Source organism: Crocodylus siamensis, chromosome 11 (genome assembly GCF_052110815.1).
Source record: "Crocodylus siamensis isolate JL-2025a chromosome 11, ASM5211081v1, whole genome shotgun sequence".
Classification (NCBI taxonomy): domain Eukaryota; kingdom Metazoa; phylum Chordata; order Crocodylia; family Crocodylidae; genus Crocodylus; species Crocodylus siamensis.
The window spans coordinates 23,757,483-23,776,810 of NC_143405.1; the positions used below are offsets into that span (position 1 = coordinate 23,757,483).

The window sequence follows — 19,328 nt, forward strand, 5'->3', positions numbered from 1 at the left end:
AGCCTGGAAACCTCCCACTGCAGTCAGTAATTAAAGGCAGAGCTACTGTGATATCTTACCTGATTCTTCTCCCCATTCACTAGCTTCTCAGAAATAGCTGGTGCATTGCAGGCTGGCTCAGTGGTGCTGAACTGACTCTCCTCAGGGTGTGCATCCAAAGTGTAAAAATAGTCTGGAGGGATGTACAGGAGTTAATTACCTCCAGGCAAAACATTAACTCTTCAGACAGCCATATTAAAGAAGCTTTCCCAGGGGACCTGGTCTTTTCTAGAGCGTGTAGTACCACAGATCTAGCAGTAGGTCAGCACGCAGTCTGGCAGTTCCAGGAAAAACTCCTGGTCCCTGGAATCTGGGTTTATTGGCATGTACTAGCACTGACTCAAAATCCTCAGATGGCTTAAAACCGATTGATTTAACTTTGTAGAAATCTCTGTGTGGACACTTGCTTTGGTTTCAGTGTGGTTTCCTTTGGCATAGCCAAAGTCAGAAAAGAATTGATTTAAGATAAACTGCAATAAAACTGCTTTAATCTGAAATTATAGCCTTTTGCACCTGTTTAATGAAACTGGTTTAAAATCACAACTTCAGTTTAACCTGTGTAGTCAAGGGCAGTTGTTAATCGAGGGTTTGTTTTTCTCACCTGCTGAACGAGTTAGTCTTTAAGGTCTCACCCTGTCCTGTCCTCTCCAGAATCTTTATGGAGCAGGGGTGAAGGCCTTTCACAGCATGTGTGAAGTCTAATTACACTGTGGTTTAGGGATGGGGACCAAGAGAGGGGTAGAAGACCCTCCTAGTCTAGAACCCATGGGGGGAGCCTCACAGGGCTTGTTAATTTGATGTGCACTTGGAAGGGCATAGCGAGGTGCCGATTTTGCCTTGGCTCTTATCAGCTGCACTGCTGAACATGCTCTTTCATCCGCCATGTGTGTTACACAGCCTTCATTGTGCCTGATTCACAGAGGATGATGTGTGCCTGCGGCTAAAGAGCCTGTTCAAGCAGTAGAGACTTTTCCTATTCCTATTCACTCTGGGGGTTTCTCTGGTTTGGTTCCATTGTGCATAAGTCCCCAGGTACCAGTGTAACCAAACCTGTTCAGGGGAAGAATGAGCCAGTCCTCCACCTGTTGCAAAGGACAGTGTTTTATCTGAGCTCACCTCATTTCTCTTGTATGATTTACAGAATCTCGCTGATGCAGCTGAGAGGTTCCAGAAAACCCACCGCTGGCAGGACAACATCAAGGTAAGCTCTAGTCATCTCTTCTCAGGCCTGGTGGCCTTGTAAATGGCCTGATTTCTCTGTCTTTCCACTTGCATGTAACCCCACTGGTTGTAAAGTATAAGTGAGGCAGAAATTGGACCTTCAAATTCTTTCAAAATTTTCTCTCGGTCTCCTTAATTTTCCCTCTCCTCCCTTAATTTTCCTTCCTCTCTTTCCCTTTCTCTCTCTAATTCTCCTCCTCCTGCTCCTTCCCTCACTACAATTTTTAAAGCAAACTTTCTGTTCACACTGTTCATCTCTGTGAGTTCATATGCAGATGCCCTGCTCCTCATCTCTCTGTCCCCATTGCCTGCCAACCTTAATGAAAGTGAATGAAGTAATTTTGAGCTTGTTTCCAGCATTGCCTCTGCTTGTGCATACAGGTAATAAGAGCAGTCAGAAGACAGAAGGTGAAGGTCAAGCTAATGGTTAAACACTTTGGTTTCAAGCGCCTATTGAGAGCTACCCAGAGAGTTTACATTTTTGCCAGCTTAATAGACAGGTCATGTGTATGATCAGCATACAGAGAAGGACAGGCTGGGTGCATTCCAAGGTCTTGTGTTAGATGACGATAGCTGACATGCGTACACGCACATGCCTGTTTTTCAATGCCTGACAGTAATGCCAATTGGTGTTGGTATTGGGGGAAGGAGTAATCTAGACTGTTGCAGGGAAAATGTTGTTTTAATGATTGCATTTGACTTTGTAATTATGGCAGTGATAAAGCTCAGCAGGCATCTGAAGTATTCTGCCTGAAAATGCTCTCAAATTATAACAATAATGCAAAGGGAAGAAAAGATTGTTTTGCTTTCAGTGCAAATGAATTCTGAAAAAAATACCAAGAGACCGACCTCCTCAGCACCAAGTGCCAGATTTTGTCTCCCTTATGCAGAATTCCTTCTTATTCCCTGCAAACAATCCTGGAGGACCTTAAGAAACCAGCCCCAGAAAAAACACCACTGCATTGTCAAAATTGGGTTGGCCTCTTTTCTCTCTGGTTGTCCCAGGAAGATTCCTGTCGACTCAAGGTGCTTATCTATCCTACAAATGCCCCCAAAGTCAAAAATCTTCAGTGTCTCCTGAGTGCTCTCCAGCAGTAGTGGGCACCTTGCCGTGCCCTTCCACAATCTCTCCATTTTGTCCAGCAAGATGTGTGCTCCTGGACACTTTAGTCTTTGAGGTATTGTGGCCCAATGGATAAGACTGGGATTTGGAAGGCATAGGTTCTCATCCTGGTTCTTTCACTGACTTGCTGAGTAACCTTGAGCATCTGTCAGATGGGGATAATGATACCTCCTTTGGACAGGACTTTGAACTCTCTGCTGAAAAGCACAGTCTGAGAACCAGGTGGCCTTAGCATTATATCTACCATTACTTTAGTTTTGTACAGGGCAAGGGGTGAACACCCTGAGCATTGCTGAGGGCTGTCATAGCTGTACCCAGATGTGCTTCTGAGATCTTCTTTGATCTGTCTGTAAGAGGAAAGAGCTAGAGTTCTATTTGCAAAGAGGAATGGGGATGAAATGACCACTAAATAGGGGCATGTATTAAGGAGAGGCCTTTTGTAGCCTAACTAAATTCCATTAGGCAGCCTGGACAAGGGACAAAAACAGGGAAAGAAGTAAAAGTCATGGAGAAGACAAAAATAAGGCATGAGGCCAAAGCTGCTCTAAGATTCTCCCTGGTTGGCCTACCTATTGACGTCTTTGATAGAGACAAACAGCAGAATTAGGCTTATGGAGTAGCAGAAGGAAGCAGAAAGAACGAGCCCAATTGCAAGAGTTCAGTTTGCCATTTGGTCAGCTCATAATGCCTTTGACAGCTCAGCACCCTGCTGTATGAGAAGTGGGCTGAAGGCAGAAGCAGTGAGGGGCCCAATCTTTTTTTTTTTTTTCATGGAGCCAACCTGTCTCCCACAGTCGTGAGCCACCCTGGAGCTGCAGAAGGCCCCAGTCCTTCCTTCTGAGGCTCCCAGGCAGGCTACTAGTGAGTGGGTGCTGCCCCAGCTCAGGCTCAGGGAACAGTTGGATTGGGCTGGGTGTTGTCTGAGAGCTGGGGCAGCACCTGCTCATTAGCCTCCCGCTAGGGTAGCCATTTGTCCAGTTTTATAGAGGACAGTCCAGTCTTCTGGTCCTCTGTCCTCTATTGATATGAAACTGGACCTTTATGTCCTCTATTTTTCACCACTTGGAAGCCCTCGCAACGCTGACACCACCACAGCTCCCCGCTGCCGTGCCCCTGCTGCTGATACCACCGCCTGCGGGAGCTCGCTGTGTCCCCTCCAGTCTCAGGAGGCATGCGATGTTCATGGTGGGGGGTGCACTAAATGCAACTGTCCTCTATTCTTGAGGTACCTTGATGGCCACCCTACCTCCCACCCAGGTGGCCTGGGGGATGCTGCCACTGTGGAGGGAAGTTTCAGGGGCCCCCCGCAGCTCAGGGCCCTCTGGCAGCTCACTGCCTGGCCTCAGGAGCAGCAGGCAGGCTCCACGGGGGGGGGGGAAAAAAGAGGATCAGGCCTCTCGTTGCCTTTTTTTTTCTTTTCGCCTCAGCAGAGACTGCCTGCATGAGCTGCCGCTGGGTTATTTCATAGATTTCATAGACATTAGGGCTGGAAGGGACCTTGGGAGATCGAGTCCAGCCCCCTGCCCAAAGTCAGCTGGGGTCATAGGATCCCAGCAAGATAAGCATCCAATTTACTCTTGAATAAGCATCCAATTTACTCTTGATAAGCATCCAATTTACTCTTATGCAGCCCCTGTGCTATTGGAGGGGGGGGGCAGCTGCCCCCAGGGCCACCCAGGTGGGGTGCTAGCTGCACAGGTGCTGCCTCAGCTCACAAGCAGCACCTGCTGGATCCAACTCTTCCCTAGCGGGTGCTGCCTGTGAGCTGGGACAGCACCTGCACAGCTAGCACCTTGCCTGGGTGGCCATGGGGGGGTGCTGCTGCCGCAGAGGGAAGGACCAGGTCCCCCTGCACCTCAGGGGCTGCGCAGCCCAGCGACAGCTTGCATGGGCAGGCTCTGCTGAGGGGATGGAAAAAGCAGTGAGGGGCCTGATCCTTTTTTTTTTTTTTTTTTCCTTCCACAGAGCCTGTCCACCTCTCCCATAGCCGGGGAGCGAGCTGCCAGTGTGCCTGAGCTGTAGCAGGCCCCGAACCTCCTGTCCACAGTAGTGGTGCCCCCCCAGGCAGTACCTGCCTGCTGTCAGCCCACCCAGATGGCCCTGGGGGGTGCCACCACCAGGGAAGGAAGGCTGTTCGGCCCACCAACAGTTCACTCCACAGCTGCAGGAGAAGCGGATAGGCTCCGTGGGGGAAAAAAGGAAAAGGATTGAGCTCCTCACTGTAATGGTGATGGAAGCCCCTAAATTGAAACAGTGTGTTTTTAATTATTACAATTAAAAACTCGCCACTTCAGTTTACGGGACTAAACCCCCATCATACATACAAACAGTCTAATTAGGTCTCAAATTCTATGGCCAATTTCTGTTCCTGGTCTTGCTGTTACCATCATGATTGCTTTCTTCCTCCTCTACCTACAAGAGTGTGAGAGACAGAAGAGAACCTAACCCAAAGAACATGATCCCAGTAGCTTCAGATCAAGGGATTTGCCAGCAATTTCTCCTCCAACTCTCACATTAGGGCCTGATTCCTACATTTCTTGGATACCAGTATTGCCACTGAGCTCAGAGGGGCCACAGGTTGGGGAAAGAAAACAGGATCAGGCCCTTATTGGGGCAAGAAAAGAAAGAAAGGAAATGGGATTAGGCCCTTATGGGTCATCCGTATTTTTCCTAGAGCTCTGAGAAGTGCCCACAGCTCGTGGGGGGAGGGGTTTAACTCCTCGCTCCCTGGGAGGAGGCCGCTGCCTGGAGCCAGGCTGGGTCAAGCCCCCGCCCAGGCCCCTGCTTGGCCCAGCCCCCCAGGGAGCCCTGCGACCAGAGCCGCGCGAACAGGCTGCGTAAACAGGCGCTCGAGTTAGCACGGAGTTCGCGCAGGAGAGGGCGCGGGAGGGCACGAGACCCTGCCTGCAACCCCCCCAGAGTAGTCAGCCCCAGCAGTAGCCAGCTTACCAGAGGCATGACACGGATGGGCACGCGCCGCACCCCGAGGGTCCCCTCAGGCTCTGCAGCCCCCGCATTGGGCACCTCAGAGACGGCCGCCCAGACGGAGCCCACGGTCCCGGGCTCCACGCAGACAGAGCCCCTGGCTCTTGGCTGCGGGGGCTGCCTGTCCCTTTTTCAGGCTCTGGGGCCTGGGAGCATGGCCACCTCCCCTTGCGGGGTCTGCTCCCTGCTGGGGTCTCTGGCGCGCCAGCTGGAGGAGCTCCAGGCCACAGTCCAGAGACTGCGTGCCATCAGGGACTGCGAGCAGGAGATAGACTCCTACTGCCAGGCCCTTCTCCCCCGGGAGCCGCAGGGGAGAGCACCGTCTCCCTCCACGACTAAGGAGGACTCTGGGACCTCCCGCTCTGCCCAGTCAGGGGCATGGACCAAGGTGGTCAAGGGCCCGAAGGCCCGCCGCACCAAGGCCCCTCCCTCGCCGGAGCTTAGCAACAGGTTCGCACCTCTTGCAGCCCCAGCAGAGTCTGCTCAACCACAGCTACAGCCCCCGCTGTCCCCAAGACAAAGCGAAAGGTGTTTGTTGTGGGAGACTCCATCCTGCAGGGCACTGAGGGGGCAATCTGCCGCCCCGACCCCTTAGCCTGGGAAGTCTGCTGCTTCCCGGGGGCCCGCATCTGAGACATTGCGGAGAGGATCCCAGAGCTCCTCTGGCCCACAGACCACTACCCCATGCTCCTTATTCATGTGGGCACCAATGACATGGCTCGGAGCACCCCCAGCCAGGTCATGAGGCGCTACAGGGAGTTGGGAGCGGGGCTTAGGGGTCTGGGAGCTCAGGTGGTGTTTTCGTCGATCCTCCCAGTCTCGGGCTATGGGCTGAGGAGGGAGAGGAGGATCCACACAGTGAACCAAAGACTGCGGAGCTGGTGTCATCGGGAAGGCTTTGGCTTCCATGACCACAGCCCGCTCTTTGGCGAGAGAGGCAGCAAGCTGCTTGGAAGAGATGGCCTCCACCTCTCTCCCCTGGGGAGGAGGCTCTTCTCAGCCAGGCTGGCTGACCTGCTCCACTGGGCTTTAAACTAAGCCCGCTGGGGGATGGGGGGACTACTGCCACTGCTGGCCCGCAGAGCAACCCTTGCAAAGCCAGCAGACCAAGGCACTTAAGGGAGCCCACCCCTGCCCCAGCCCTGGCACAATCTGTGGGCAAGGCAAGAGCCCCCAAGGGGACACTTGCCTGCCTGTACACTAATGCCAGGAGCCTGGGCAACAAGCAGGAGGAGCTCGTCCTCCTGCTCAGTGCAAAGAGTTATGATGTCATTGGGATAACGGAGACCTGGTGGGACTCCACCCATGACTGGACCATGGGTATAGAGGGCTATACCCTGTACAGGAGGGATCGTGTTGACAAAAAGGGCGGGGGTGTAGCTCTCTATGTGAAGGAAAGCTACATGTCCCTGCAAGCTGATGTTGGTGACCAGCATGGACAGCTAGAGACCCTCTGGGTAAAAATTTGTGGGGAATACGGCACAGGGGACACAACGGTGGGAGTCTACTACAGACCTCCCACTCAAAGTCCTGAGCTTGACCAGGAGTTCGCCCGGGAACTGACTGAGGCCGCTTGCTCCAGGACCTTGGTTGTCATGGGTGACTTCAATTACCCGGACATCTCGTGGGAAGATCACTCAGCAAAATCCAAGCGGTCACAAAGCTTTCTCTCGTGCGTGGATGACCTCTACCTGACTCAAGAAGTCTATGGGCCAACGAGAGGCAAAGCGCTGCTCGACCTGGTACTGGCTACGGGGGACGACCTAATCGGCGACCTAGTGATCGATGGGAAGCTGGGTGACAGTGACCACGAGCTGATCACCTTCACCATCCGCCGTAAAGCTGGCAAGTCAGTCAGCAACACAGAAGTCCTTGACTTCAGAAAAGCCGACTTTGACAAGCTCAAGAGGCTAGTCGGTCAGGCCCTTAGGGACCATGACCCCAGGGAGATGGGAGTTCAAGAAGAGTGGTTGCTTCTCAAGGAAGCGATCCTCAGTGCACAAGCTAAATCTATTCCAACATGGAGGAAAGGCAGCAAGAAGGCACAGCAGCCCTCCTGGCTCTCCAGGGACCTAGCGGACCTCTTGCAGCTAAAAAAGAAAGCCTACAAAGGATGGAGGACGGGATTCACCTCCAAGGAGGATTATTCTGTGCTGGTCCGGTCCTGCTGGGAGCAAACCAGGAAAGCCAAGGCTGCAACTGAACTCCAACTAGCTTCAAGCATCAAGGGCAACAAAAAGTCCTTTTTCAGATATGTGGGGAGCCGGAGGAAAAGCAAGGGCAATGTTGGACCCCTGCTAAACCAGATGGGGCAACTGACAACAGATGCCCAGGAAAAAGCCAACCTATTAAATAGGTACTTTGCGTCAGTCTTTCATCAGTCCCATGGGATGCCCATGCCTGCTATGCAACAGGGAGATCCGGGTGATGGGGATCCCCTACCCTCCATTAATGCTGACCTCGTGAAGGAACACCTTGAGAAGCTGGATACCTTCAAGTCAGCCGGCCCTGACAATCTGCACCCCAGGGTACTCAAGGAGCTGGCGAGCGCCATAGCCCAGCCCCTGGCATGGATCTTTGAAAACTCCTGGCGCTCTGGTGTAGTGCCCGAAGACTGGAAGAAGGCCAATGTGGTACCGATCTTCAAGAAAGGGAGGAGAGTGGATCCGGCTAACTACAGGCCCATCAGCCTGACTTCTATCCTGGGGAAGATCTTAGAAAAGTTTATTAAGGAGGCCATCCTTGAGGGACTGGCCCAGGCTAACATTCTAAAGGATAGCCAGCACGGGTTTGTTGCGGGTAGGTCTTGTTTGACCAATCTCATTTCCTTCTATGACCAGGTGACCTATCACCTGGACAAGGGAGAAGAGATTGATGTCATATATCTTGACTTCGAAAAAGCTTTTGATCTGGTATCCCATGATCACCTCTTGGCCAAACTGGCCAGTTGTGGCCTTGGCTCCACCATGATCCGCTGGCTGGGAAACTGGCTCCGTGGTCGGACCCAGAGGGTTGTAATTGATGGCAGTCACTCATCGTGGTGCCCTGTGACCAGTGGGGTCCCTCAAGGCTCTGTCCTTGGACCCATACTGTTCAACATCTTCATTAATAATGTGGACATTGGAGCAGGAGCGGACTGGCCAAGTTCGCCGATGACACCAAACTTTGGGGCAAAGCATCCATGCCAGAAGATAGGCGGGTGATCCAGGCTGAGCTGGACAAGCTCAGCAAATGGGCAGACGAGAACCTGATGGTGTTTAACACCGAAAAATGCAAGGTTCTCCACCTTGGGAGGAAAAACCTGCAGCTTCCTTATAGGCTCGGCAGTGCTACGTTGGTTAGCACTACAGAAGAAAGAGACTTGGGGGTCATCACTGACCACAAGATGAACATGAGCCTGCAATGCGATGCTGTGGCTAGTAAAGCGACCAAAATGCTGGCTTGCGTCCATAGATGCTTCTCAAGCAAATCCCGGGACGTCATTCTCCCCTTGTACTCGGCCTTGGTGAGGCCGCAGCTGGAGTACTGCGTCCAGTTTTGGGCTCCAGAATTCAAAAAGGATGTGGAGAAGCTTGAGAGAGTCCAGAGGAGAGCCACACGCATGATCAGAGGTCAGGAAAACAGATCTTACGACGACAGGCTGAGAGCCATGGGACTCTTTTTTTTCCCTGTTTGGCGGGCCCTTTTAAACTGCGCGCATGCGCAGTGGCCCTGCCGTCAGGGAATGCTGGTTTCTCAGACCAGGGGGGCCCTGCCCGGGATTTGGGGGGCCCTGCCCTACAGGAGGGGGACTGGTGAGTACCCCACTCCTTCTCTTCTCACTCCTTGGGGGGCTGGGCCAAGTAGGGGCCTGGGCGGGGGCTTGACCTGGCCCAGCTCCAGGCAGCGGCCTCCTCGCAGGGAGCAAGGAGTTAACCCCTTCCCACCACGAGCCCATTTATCAGGGGTAACCACCAGGATCTGGGGGAACGTCTGTTCACCAGAGCGCCCCAAGGGATGACGAGGTCGAACGGTCACAAACTCCTGCAAGACCGTTTCAGGCTGGGCATAAGGAAGAATTTCTTTGCTGCCCGAGCCCTCAAGGTCTGGAACAGCCTGCCATCGGAGGTGGTTCAAGCACCTACATTGAACACCTTCAAGAGTAGATTGGATGCTTATCTTGCTGGGATCCTATGACCCCAGCTGACTTCCTGCCCTTTGGGCAGGGGGCTGGACTCGATGATCTCCCGAGGTCCCTTCCAGCCCTGATGTCTATGAAATCATTTACCTCCATGAGCTGACCTTGCAGCTAGTGGTTCTCCCACAAGGATATGCTGATCTATTAACCAGAACCAGGAGTCAAGAGTCAGGGTGGTAGGCAGACTGGCAAGCCCCCAGCTGGCCCACATTGCCTAGGTGGGACTGGCTTGAGCTTCCAACTGGCCCCAGTTAAACTGAATGGATGTGGCTGCTGGCAAATAAGCAGGAGCCCTTGCTGTGCTCTGTCAGTTGTCCGTAAGATAGGCTTTCTCTCTGGTTAAGCTCAGTGTTCCTGATTCCTTGCTCCCTGCTTCCTTGTCTAGCTCTCAGTGTCCTACCTAAATCCCTTGACTCATCCCATGACCACTGGCTTGCCAAGCCCTAGAGTTTTGGATTCCTGGTTTGTGACCTTTATCCCTGAGCGCCAGCTCCCCTGTGTCCAGGTCATATTTGTAACGCTAGAATCTCAGTTGTCTGTTTTTCAAGATTGCTCCTATAAGAAGTTTCAGAAGCTGCCTGGCATGAACTGGAGAGACTGTGCAAAGTGTATCCCTGTCTGATGCCCTTTGAGGAACAGCATGCATGTTTCACTCATCAGTGAACGTTACAGATGCTTCCTCCCAGAAATGGTGAAATGGAGTCTCTTGGCAAGGCAAAGCTACGCCTATGCAAGTGATAACCTCACTGCCTTTCACTTTTCTTGCTGGCTTGGCTCTGTCCTTTTGCAAACTTACCCTGTTCTTTGGGACACGTGGAACCCACCCAGATTCTTTCCTTCTATATGCCCACTGTTCTTAAAGCCCAAGGGGAGACCATGCAATGCCCTGTGTACATCCATGAATTCATCACATGCCTTTAAAACTCTCCCTTCTGCACTGTATTGAATGTTCTTCTATGCTGTACTGTGTTGTTAATAGATGGGACAGGCTTGCTGCAAAGCTTTCTTATTAGCATATTTACATAATGAAGTGGAAAGGGCATAAAGTACTGCAGTGGAGAGGGAACAGGACTTGGGGCTCAGGAGACTTGGGGCTAAGGCCTCTGAATGGGCGTAGGCATGTTGCTTTACCTTTCTCAGCCTCACCTTCCCCCTACTGTAAATTGGAGATAATGCTCTTCAAACCCTTTACATGAGATATCTTCATTGCGCAGCTAACTGCAGCTCCTCCCTGGGGTTTAGCCCACCTTCCCTGTGAGCCCATCCATACGGAAAAACCTCTGACCTGAGTGTGGAGGTACTTGAAGCCTTGGCTAGATGGTCTGGCTGAATGTGTAGGTTCAAAGTCATGTTCTGGTTAAACTGAACGCTTCTTACTGTGCAGTGATGACAGGGGAAAATCACTCAAGTGTTTATAAGCTGCCAGTGCCTTCCAATAATTTCCCCCAAAGGACAGAAGTTTTTCTTCAATTGTCAGAATTAACTAGGTACATTCCTAGAACATCTCAGCACAAAGATCCATGGGATATGCCTCCAGACTATCATGGGTAAGTGCAGAAGCAATGAGGACCCAGTAATTCAGGTAGGAGTTTGCTGTGAGAATGCTCACAGCCAGACTGAGCTAGCCCTAGTCCTCAGATCCAAATTAACTGTGCTTTTTGGATAAACAACGCCATAAGGAAACAAAGTTTTGTAAAATGAGGGCTCTTCAAACAATCTGGGAAGCTTGTTTTTCTTCTCAAAATGACAGTGCTGGCATTTTTGAAACCACCAGCTTCGGGAATGAATGCCTGCTTCAGCAGAAAGTCTATGTCCTGCCCACAGTCTATATGGAGTTAACAGGGACCTGGGTGGCCAACAACACCCGCTGACATTTAAGTTCCTGCTGGAACTCTTAGTTGCTGCTAGCTCAATAACAGACCTGCAACTGCAGTGCAGTAGTCACTGCATTCTCCTTGTGCTTGCTGAGGTATCTAGCAGAGCGACAATATGCATACCCTGGCAGTTGCACTTGACTAGTAAGCATATATTGGGAGCAAAGAGGTCCTGGAGCTTCTGCTGCTCCAGGCAAACTTAGACAATGGCCACCAACCACTTGCGCTGGAGATGCAGGAGAATGTTTGTTTTTTTGCTGTTTTTTAAACTGCCACCCTTGTGAGCAACACAATTGAACACTTCAGGATTTCTTTTTCAGTCCACAGAGGAAATGCAATAGAAACATGTTCTGTCCGTGGAAGGCAGACGTGATCTCTGGCATCCAAAGTTACTTTGCTGACATCTTCATATTGCCTTGCTCTGAGCCCTGGCTCTCACAGGAGTGACTTCACTCCCATCAAAAAATTATTAGCGTCAGTGAAGCACAAGCACAGGAAGCCAGAGGGCAGCCACCCTGCTTCCAAATGTAGCCACTTAAGCAGTGCTGGCAAGCAGTAGCTAGCTTCAGTCAGCAGGCACAGAGGTGAGCAGCAGCTTCTGATTTCAAAGGAAACCAAGGAGCAATGGGGTTGCCCTTTCCACTTTGACTTGTCTCTGGATTTGGGTGCCTTTGAGGTCAGTTCCGCTGGGCATCAAGAATGCAGCAGTGTCAGATGCTTAATTCAGCCCACTGTGTCGTGGGATGGCCATGGGGCTCTCAGCATCACAGTCTGGTGCTTGGAACAGTCACCAGCCCAGTAACACCAGCTAGCTGGGACTTACAGATTCCGAACACCCTAACGTTACACTAGGATAAATATTTTACTGACTTGTCATTAAATTCCCCCTGTCTTCCCTTATGCCTCTTTCCCACTTTCACTGAAGATGGCTGGATACATTTGTATCCCAGTAGAGCTCTTTATCAACTCAGTCTGGCAGAGAAGGAAAGAGTTGATCTGATGAGATGAGGACTCCTTTTAGATTAGAGACTATGAAGTGAAACCGAAGTCTAGAAATGAACACCATCGGAGAGGAAGAAGTTTAACTTTGCAGTTAGAACAGCTAGCTGCATGAGATCTGGGATCATCTTGAGGGTAGGTGCAGACATTCTGGCAATTGGCAGACACAGAGAAGGAAATGGAGAAAAAAACTGCCAGTTGAGTTTCTTGTAAGACAGGGGTTTTCAATCATTTTTCATTTCTGGACCCCTAAAATTTTTGAATGGAGGTGTGGACCCCTATGGAAATTTTGAATGGAGGTGCAGAATCCTTTGAATTGCGAGTGTAGGTAATCACAAACCTTTGATTAATCATAGTCATCTTTTGTGGACCCCTTAGACGCAAGTCTGTGGACCCCCAGGGTTTTGTGGAGCACGGGTTGAAAACGATTGTTGTAAGAAGTGCTGTGCTGTGCTGAGGAGTGGATAGTAATCTCCACTGCAGTGCATTGTTGCCCCCCTGTCTGCATTGCATCAAGAAGATGCTTCTATAACACCCTGTCTGGGTGAGCTTTGTTTGCTCTGTGTGCGCACACAAGGCAGTATCCCATCTCACATCCTCCACATAGTTTAGGACACCCTCTGGGGTACAAGTAATGCCTCTTTCCTTTGTACTCGACGTAATTCTCACTTGAACCCATCTCGCTTGATATACATCTGACTTTGTGCTAGAGGGTCCCTTCCTTAGATTCATTCATTGGTACCATTCACTGCAGGCTCTGTACCTGGCATGGGTATTCAGTCCACCCCCTGCACTAGGCCTGGCTGCTGCTTGTCCTGCATACTGAATCAGGTCCGCAGGAGGCCAGTGGCTCTGAGGCCAGTCTGTCTGTGTCACATGCTGAAGTGTGGATACTTCAAGGTGTCTGCGCAAACAGGGTGCTGCTGCTGTGGAAGAGCAGAAGCAATCCAGGGACAATGCAGGTGAACAAAGCAAACCCCAAGCCAGGGGTGGGCAAAATATGGCTCACAGGCCAGATGCGGCCCATGAGGCCATTCTATCCAGCCCACAGGACCCCTAAAAAATTTAGAAAATTTAATTTTTATCTGCCCTGGGTTCCTGTAAAAAATGACAGGAACCAAGGACAGTAGGACTCAGGGGAAGTTTGGAGGCTCCCACAACATCAGGGCCCAGTGGGGGCTTCTGGCCTGGGAGCATGGCTTCCCCATATGGGAAGCTCAGGGAAGTTGGGGGGAAAGTGCGGGGGGGGAGCCCAGGGAAAAGTGGCCTATTGAAAACCTGAGCATGGGGGAGGGCAGGAAGCAACCCCTCACCCTTCCTGTACCTGGCACCCTGTGCTGCAGCTGATCACAGCCCTCATGGGGCTGCCTGTGCCTGCTCCAGACAGCCCCATGGGCTGCAAGTGGCTGCACTGCAGGATGCCGGCCACAGGGTGGGGGAGGGGCTGCTTCCCCCCCACCCCGCACTCAGCTTTTCCTCAGGGTCCTTCCCAGCGCAGAGGAAAGCGGCCCCTCACTCGCCCCATGGCCAGCGCGCCTACTCCAGACAGCCCTACATGGGCTGCAAGCGCCTGCAGCAGGGAGTGCCAGCCATGGGGTGGGCGAGGGCCTGTTTTTCCCAGTGCTTAACACCAGCTTCTTCCCTGCCAGCAAGCAGGGGTTCAGGGCTGTGTGCTGCCCCCCACCTGTACCGTGGGAATGGGGGGCACTGAGTGTGAGTGGGCGCAGGAGCTCACACCGGTGTCCCAGGGCCAGCACCAGCGGGGCCCAAAGCAGGGTGCCAGGAGCATGGGGTCCCAGTTGGCAGGGTCTCTATTGAGCTGGCCTAGTTCCCCACTCTCCCTGCTGGTGCAGCCCAGCCAAGGTCCACAGACCCCTGCCAACCCGTGTCCCGCTTTGTGCCCCACCGGTGCTGGCCCTGGGACATTGGTCCTAAGACATTGGGACATTGGTCCCAAGATGGTGACCAGTGGGCAGGGCACCTGTCAAGGGGCGGGGCTACCCATGCATCCCTCGACAGCCTGCCAAAACTGGGTAAGCAGCCTTCCACCCGAAATAATTGCACGCCCCTGCCCCAAGCTCTCTGCTGGACATTGTCTTGTGGGCATTATTGGTCACCACCAAAGAGGGAGCCCTCTCCTGTCAGCTTGGTGACAGGAGGGAGAACCAACTCTGGCAAACAATGCCAGCACCTCCAAGGCTGCAGTTTCCTTTCTTACGCTAATTGTCAAATCTTTTTGTCTTCTGTTTGCAACCCACCAGGGCCCAGGCTGCAGTGTGAATATTTATCCAGTGGTGTTTCATCTTTCTTATCTCGGACATTCAGAAAACCCCAATCACTGAAAGATGCTTTCAATCCCCCTGGGCTCAGCTCAGCTCCTCCCCATGAACTCCCCTCCCCACCCCGCATTCCCACAACTCCTTTTCCTTTCTACTCTACTGTCATTCAAGGGGCCTTTTCTTCTTCTATGTCTTTCTTTTTTTCCTTTCCTCTCTTCTTTCCCTCTTCTTTCCTCAAAAGTTGTGTAAGAAAGTCACGTTGTGTGGATGCGGGATGGGGGACTGACCGAGATGCACTGCAGGGTGGCATTGGGGTCTAGGCTGTGTCACCAGGAGCTTAGCATGAATATGGGGAGGGCATCATGTCTGGCTTGACAGCTCTTATTGTAAGCAGCCCTCAGCTTTTGTGGGAAAGGATGGCATGAAAATCAAATAAATCAAATAAATAAAAATAAATATAGCTGGACCTAATTCTTTGTTCATAGGTTTGTATAGCAGGCTGTAGCTAGCTATCATGCTTTCTGCATGTGTCTGTGTAGATAGTGATAGCAAGCTATACTTATCAAGCCCCATTTTACCCACTAGCAAGGCACTTGCTAAAAGGCATCTGCCATGGACCTTGGGTGCTGACCTAGACAAATGGCTAATCCCTTTGGCTGATAGCTGCATTTTGATTGGTACAGGAGAGTGAGTGTTTGATTTTATGCCACCTTTCTTAAAGCTCCTTCCCAACAAGGAAGAGCTGAGATGGCCTCAGCTCAAAATCAATGTTGTTCATAACGCTGTACTGGAAAACACACATTTCCTGTTGTTTCTTCTGTTGGGTCATTATTCTTCTGAGCTGCTGTGTCCCCTCCTCTCCTGGCAGTCCATCAACAGAAGTGCTTTCATCAATGCTTTGCCTTGACACTTACCTCAGTCACTCTTGGAGCAGCCTTCTCTCCAGCCTGTTGCCATATTGCAGCACAGCCCCCGAGCAGCAGCAGGATGTAGCTGCTGGCGTATCAGATCTGACTATTCCCAGATTCAGGAAAGTTACTCAGAATTAGCTTTCAAAGCAGGTCTGGTAAACCACATCAGGCTTTTATGTGGATATTTATCCTCTGAATTAAACCAGTCTTAATTCAGGTTGCTTTCATTCACTTTTAAAGTGAATTGAACTAAACTGAATCAAAGCTGCTTTAATTTTAAATCAGTTTCACACAAAGGTTTAATTTAGTTTAACTACTGCAATTCAAGTCGCACCTTGAGTTTGTTTGAATTAACTTCCCTGAGGGTGGAAATTTCTTTCCCTTTGTATGCATAAATGGAAGTTTTCCAGGTATAGGTATGGTGTTTCTGGCACAGATTTAATTTTGTTACCCTTGGAATGTGGACATGTAGGCATGTATACATGGACTGAGCAAGTGCAGTAGGCTACATACTGGGCACGTTTACATGTGATGCTATGTCGCTGTAGCAACACGCTATGGTGATGTAGTGTCCAGGGCAAAAACTGTGATGCCATAGCTTTATCACCATAGCAACATGCTCCCTCAGTATAGTGTGTCACTACAGCGACGTAGCAACTAAAAATAACTGTGCACCGTACATGCAGCGCAATATGGGTTATTACTGTGCCGTCATTTAGTATTTCCAAAAGAAAGTACTAAGTGACAGCACACTAACCATGGCGCTGTAGAGGAGTGTGTAGATGCTCCCACTGGGTAAGCAGACCAGTTGCAGCCAGGCCTTGGGGATTTTTGTATGACCCAATCCAGGTACAGGGTTAAGCCTTATCTATGCTGGCATTGGTACCTGTAGTAACAGCACTCACTGGGCTTTCTCTGGAAGAGGCTGCTGTAATCCTTCCCTTCCCTTTACCAGCACATGTCCTTCAATGATGCATCCTTGGTTGACCCCACTCAGGATAACAAATGGATCAATCTCCAAATGATTACACAGAACTGTTGTAGTCATCTGATCATGGAGGAACCTCAGGACCTTGATGTACTTTTCAGGACATCCAAATCAGGCCAGTACTTTCCACAAAGTTTCATGATTATCTCCTTTCTTGAAGATACTCATGATATTGGCATTCCTCAGGTCTCCAGGAATCTCTTTGCTGTTTCAAATTCGAAGAATAAATCTACAGAGTCTTGATACTACTTCCTTGCTGCCAGCCTTGTAAATTTTGGCAGGTATGCTGTATGGTCCAGTAGCCTTGTTGTTCATAGTTTCCTTGATGGTACGCCAGATTTCTTCTGGGATAGGAGACTTGGCAAGGGATTCTCATTCAGGGTAGTAAAGGATGGACACAATGGTGGTATCTGCCACAGTTGACTGACAGTTCAGGAGTCCCTCAAAGTGCTCTTTCATAGAATCATAGAAAATTAGGGTTGGAAGGGACCTCAGGATGTCACTTAGTCCAACCCCCTGCTGAAAGCAGGACCAGCCCCAACTATATCATCCTAACCAAGTCTTTATCAAGCTGGGCCTTAAAAACCTCCAAAGATGGAGATTCCACCACCTCTGTGGGTAACCTGTTCCAGTGTTTTACTGTCTTCATAGTGAGAAAATTCTTCCTAATGTACCACCTAAACTCCCTTGCTGCAATTTGAGACCATTGCTCCTTGTTCTGTCATCTGCCACCACTGAGAACAGTCTAGCTCCATTCCCTTTGGAACCACCCATCAGGTAGTTGAAGGCTGCTGCTAAATCCTCCCTCGGTCCTCTCTTCTAACTAAATAAACACAGTTCCCTCAGCTCTCCTCATAGATCGTGTGCCCCAGCCCTCTAATGATTTTCGTTGCTCTCCACTAGACTTTCTCCAATTTGTCCACATCCTTTCCATAGTGGGGGGGAGAGGGGGTGGGCAAGATTGGACACAGTACTCTAGATGTGGCCTCACAAGTGCCGAATAGAGGAAAGCATCACTTCCCTCCATCTTTTGACAGTGCTCCTATTAATGCAGCCCAGTATGCCGTTAGCCTTCTTGGCAACAAGGGCACACTGTCAGCTCATGTTCCACTTATTGTTCACTGTAACTCCCAATCTTTTTCTGCAGACCTATTGCTTAGCCCATCAGTCTCCAGCCTGTACCTGTGCATGAGATTGTTCCATCTTACTTGCAGGACTTTGCACTTCTCATTATTGAACCTTACAAGATTTCTTTTGGCCCAATCCTCCAATTGTTTGGGGTCTCTCTGAATCCTAGCACCACCCTCCAGTGTATCTAGTACTCCTCGCAGCTTAGTGTTATCTGCAAACTTGCTGAGGGTGTACGCCATCCCATCTGCCAGATTGTTGCTGACAATACTGAACAAAACTGGCCCCAGGACTGACCCCTGGAGCACTCCATGTGATACAGGCTCCCAACTAGACATCGAGCCTTTGATTACTGCCCTTTGAACCAGACAATCTAGCCACGTTAATCCATTCATCTAACCTGTACTTCCTTAGCTCACTTGCAAGAATGTTGTGGGAGATTGTATCAAAAGCCTTGCTAAAGTCAAGGTATATCTTGTCCGCTGCTTTCCCCACAGCCACAGAGGCAATCATCTCATCATAGAAGGTAACCAGGCTGGTCAGGCATGGCTTGCCTATGATGAATCCTTGCTGATTGTTCCTATTCACTTTCTCCTCCAAGTGCTTAGAAATGGATTCCTTGAGGACCTGCTTCATCATTTTTCTAGGAACTGAGGTGAGGCTGACTGGTCTATAACTCCTGAGATCTTGCTTCCTCCTTTTCTTGAAGATGAGCACTATATTCGCCCTTTTCCAATCATCCTGGACCTCTCCGAATTGCCATGAGTTTTTAGAGATAATGGCTGGTGGCTCTACAGTCACATTGGCCAACTCCGTCAATGCCCTTGGTGTATTGTGGCCATCACCTTGCATTTGTACACATCAAACTTTTCTAAATAGTCCCTAACCTGTTCTTTCACCACTGAGGGCTGCTCACCTTCTCCCCAAACTGTGCTGCTAGGTGCAGTAATCTGGGAGCTGACTTTGCCTGGGAAGACTGAGGTAAAAGCATTGAGTACTTCAGCCTGTTCCACATTATGGCCATGTCTATACAAGACACTGTGCGGTCATTTAGTATTTGTATAAACAAGTACTAAATGACTATGCGGTAATCCAAGTTACTGCGCAGTAGTGCTGATGAAAGGCATTTTTGTGATGTTACTGCACAGTAGTGCCATGTCATGGTTTCTGCCCTGTGATGCTACTGCGCAGCAGTCTCGGGCTACTGCACAGTCAGCATCTCGTGTAGGCACAGCCCATCTATCACTAGGTTGCTGCCCCCATTCAGTAAGGGTCCTGCATTTTCCCTGATCTTCCTCTTGTTGCTGTCATATTTGTTATTGATATACTTGTACAAGGGTAAAAAGAAGTTACCTTTCATGTAGCTGCAACTCCAGTTGTGCTTTGGATGGAAGGGTCTTCAATCTGGACCATTTTCAGTCAAAAACTAAAATACTCCAAACAACTATCCTTGACCTTCAGTATGCCAGTGTGTGTGCTATCCTTGTGGATATGGAGGAAAACGTTTCAGACCATGCTGGATCTTTTCAGAGAAACCTGCCGAACTTTCAGTCTCTGTCTTTACATTGAGATGACTGAAGTGCTGTACTGGCCTGCTTCAAGTC

General features: G+C 50.4%; 1 protein-coding gene across 1 annotated transcript in view; it reads left to right on the plus strand.

Annotated features, from left to right (window-relative positions):
• Positions 1–19,328, plus strand: part of CACNA2D2 (calcium voltage-gated channel auxiliary subunit alpha2delta 2) — a 719,777-nt gene that overhangs the window by 398,297 nt on the left and 302,152 nt on the right. The window contains exon 4 of the mRNA XM_090021767.1: positions 1,181–1,240. Within this exon, the coding sequence (XP_089877893.1) occupies positions 1,181–1,240 (60 nt within the window). The remainder of the gene's footprint in view (positions 1–1,180; positions 1,241–19,328) is intronic.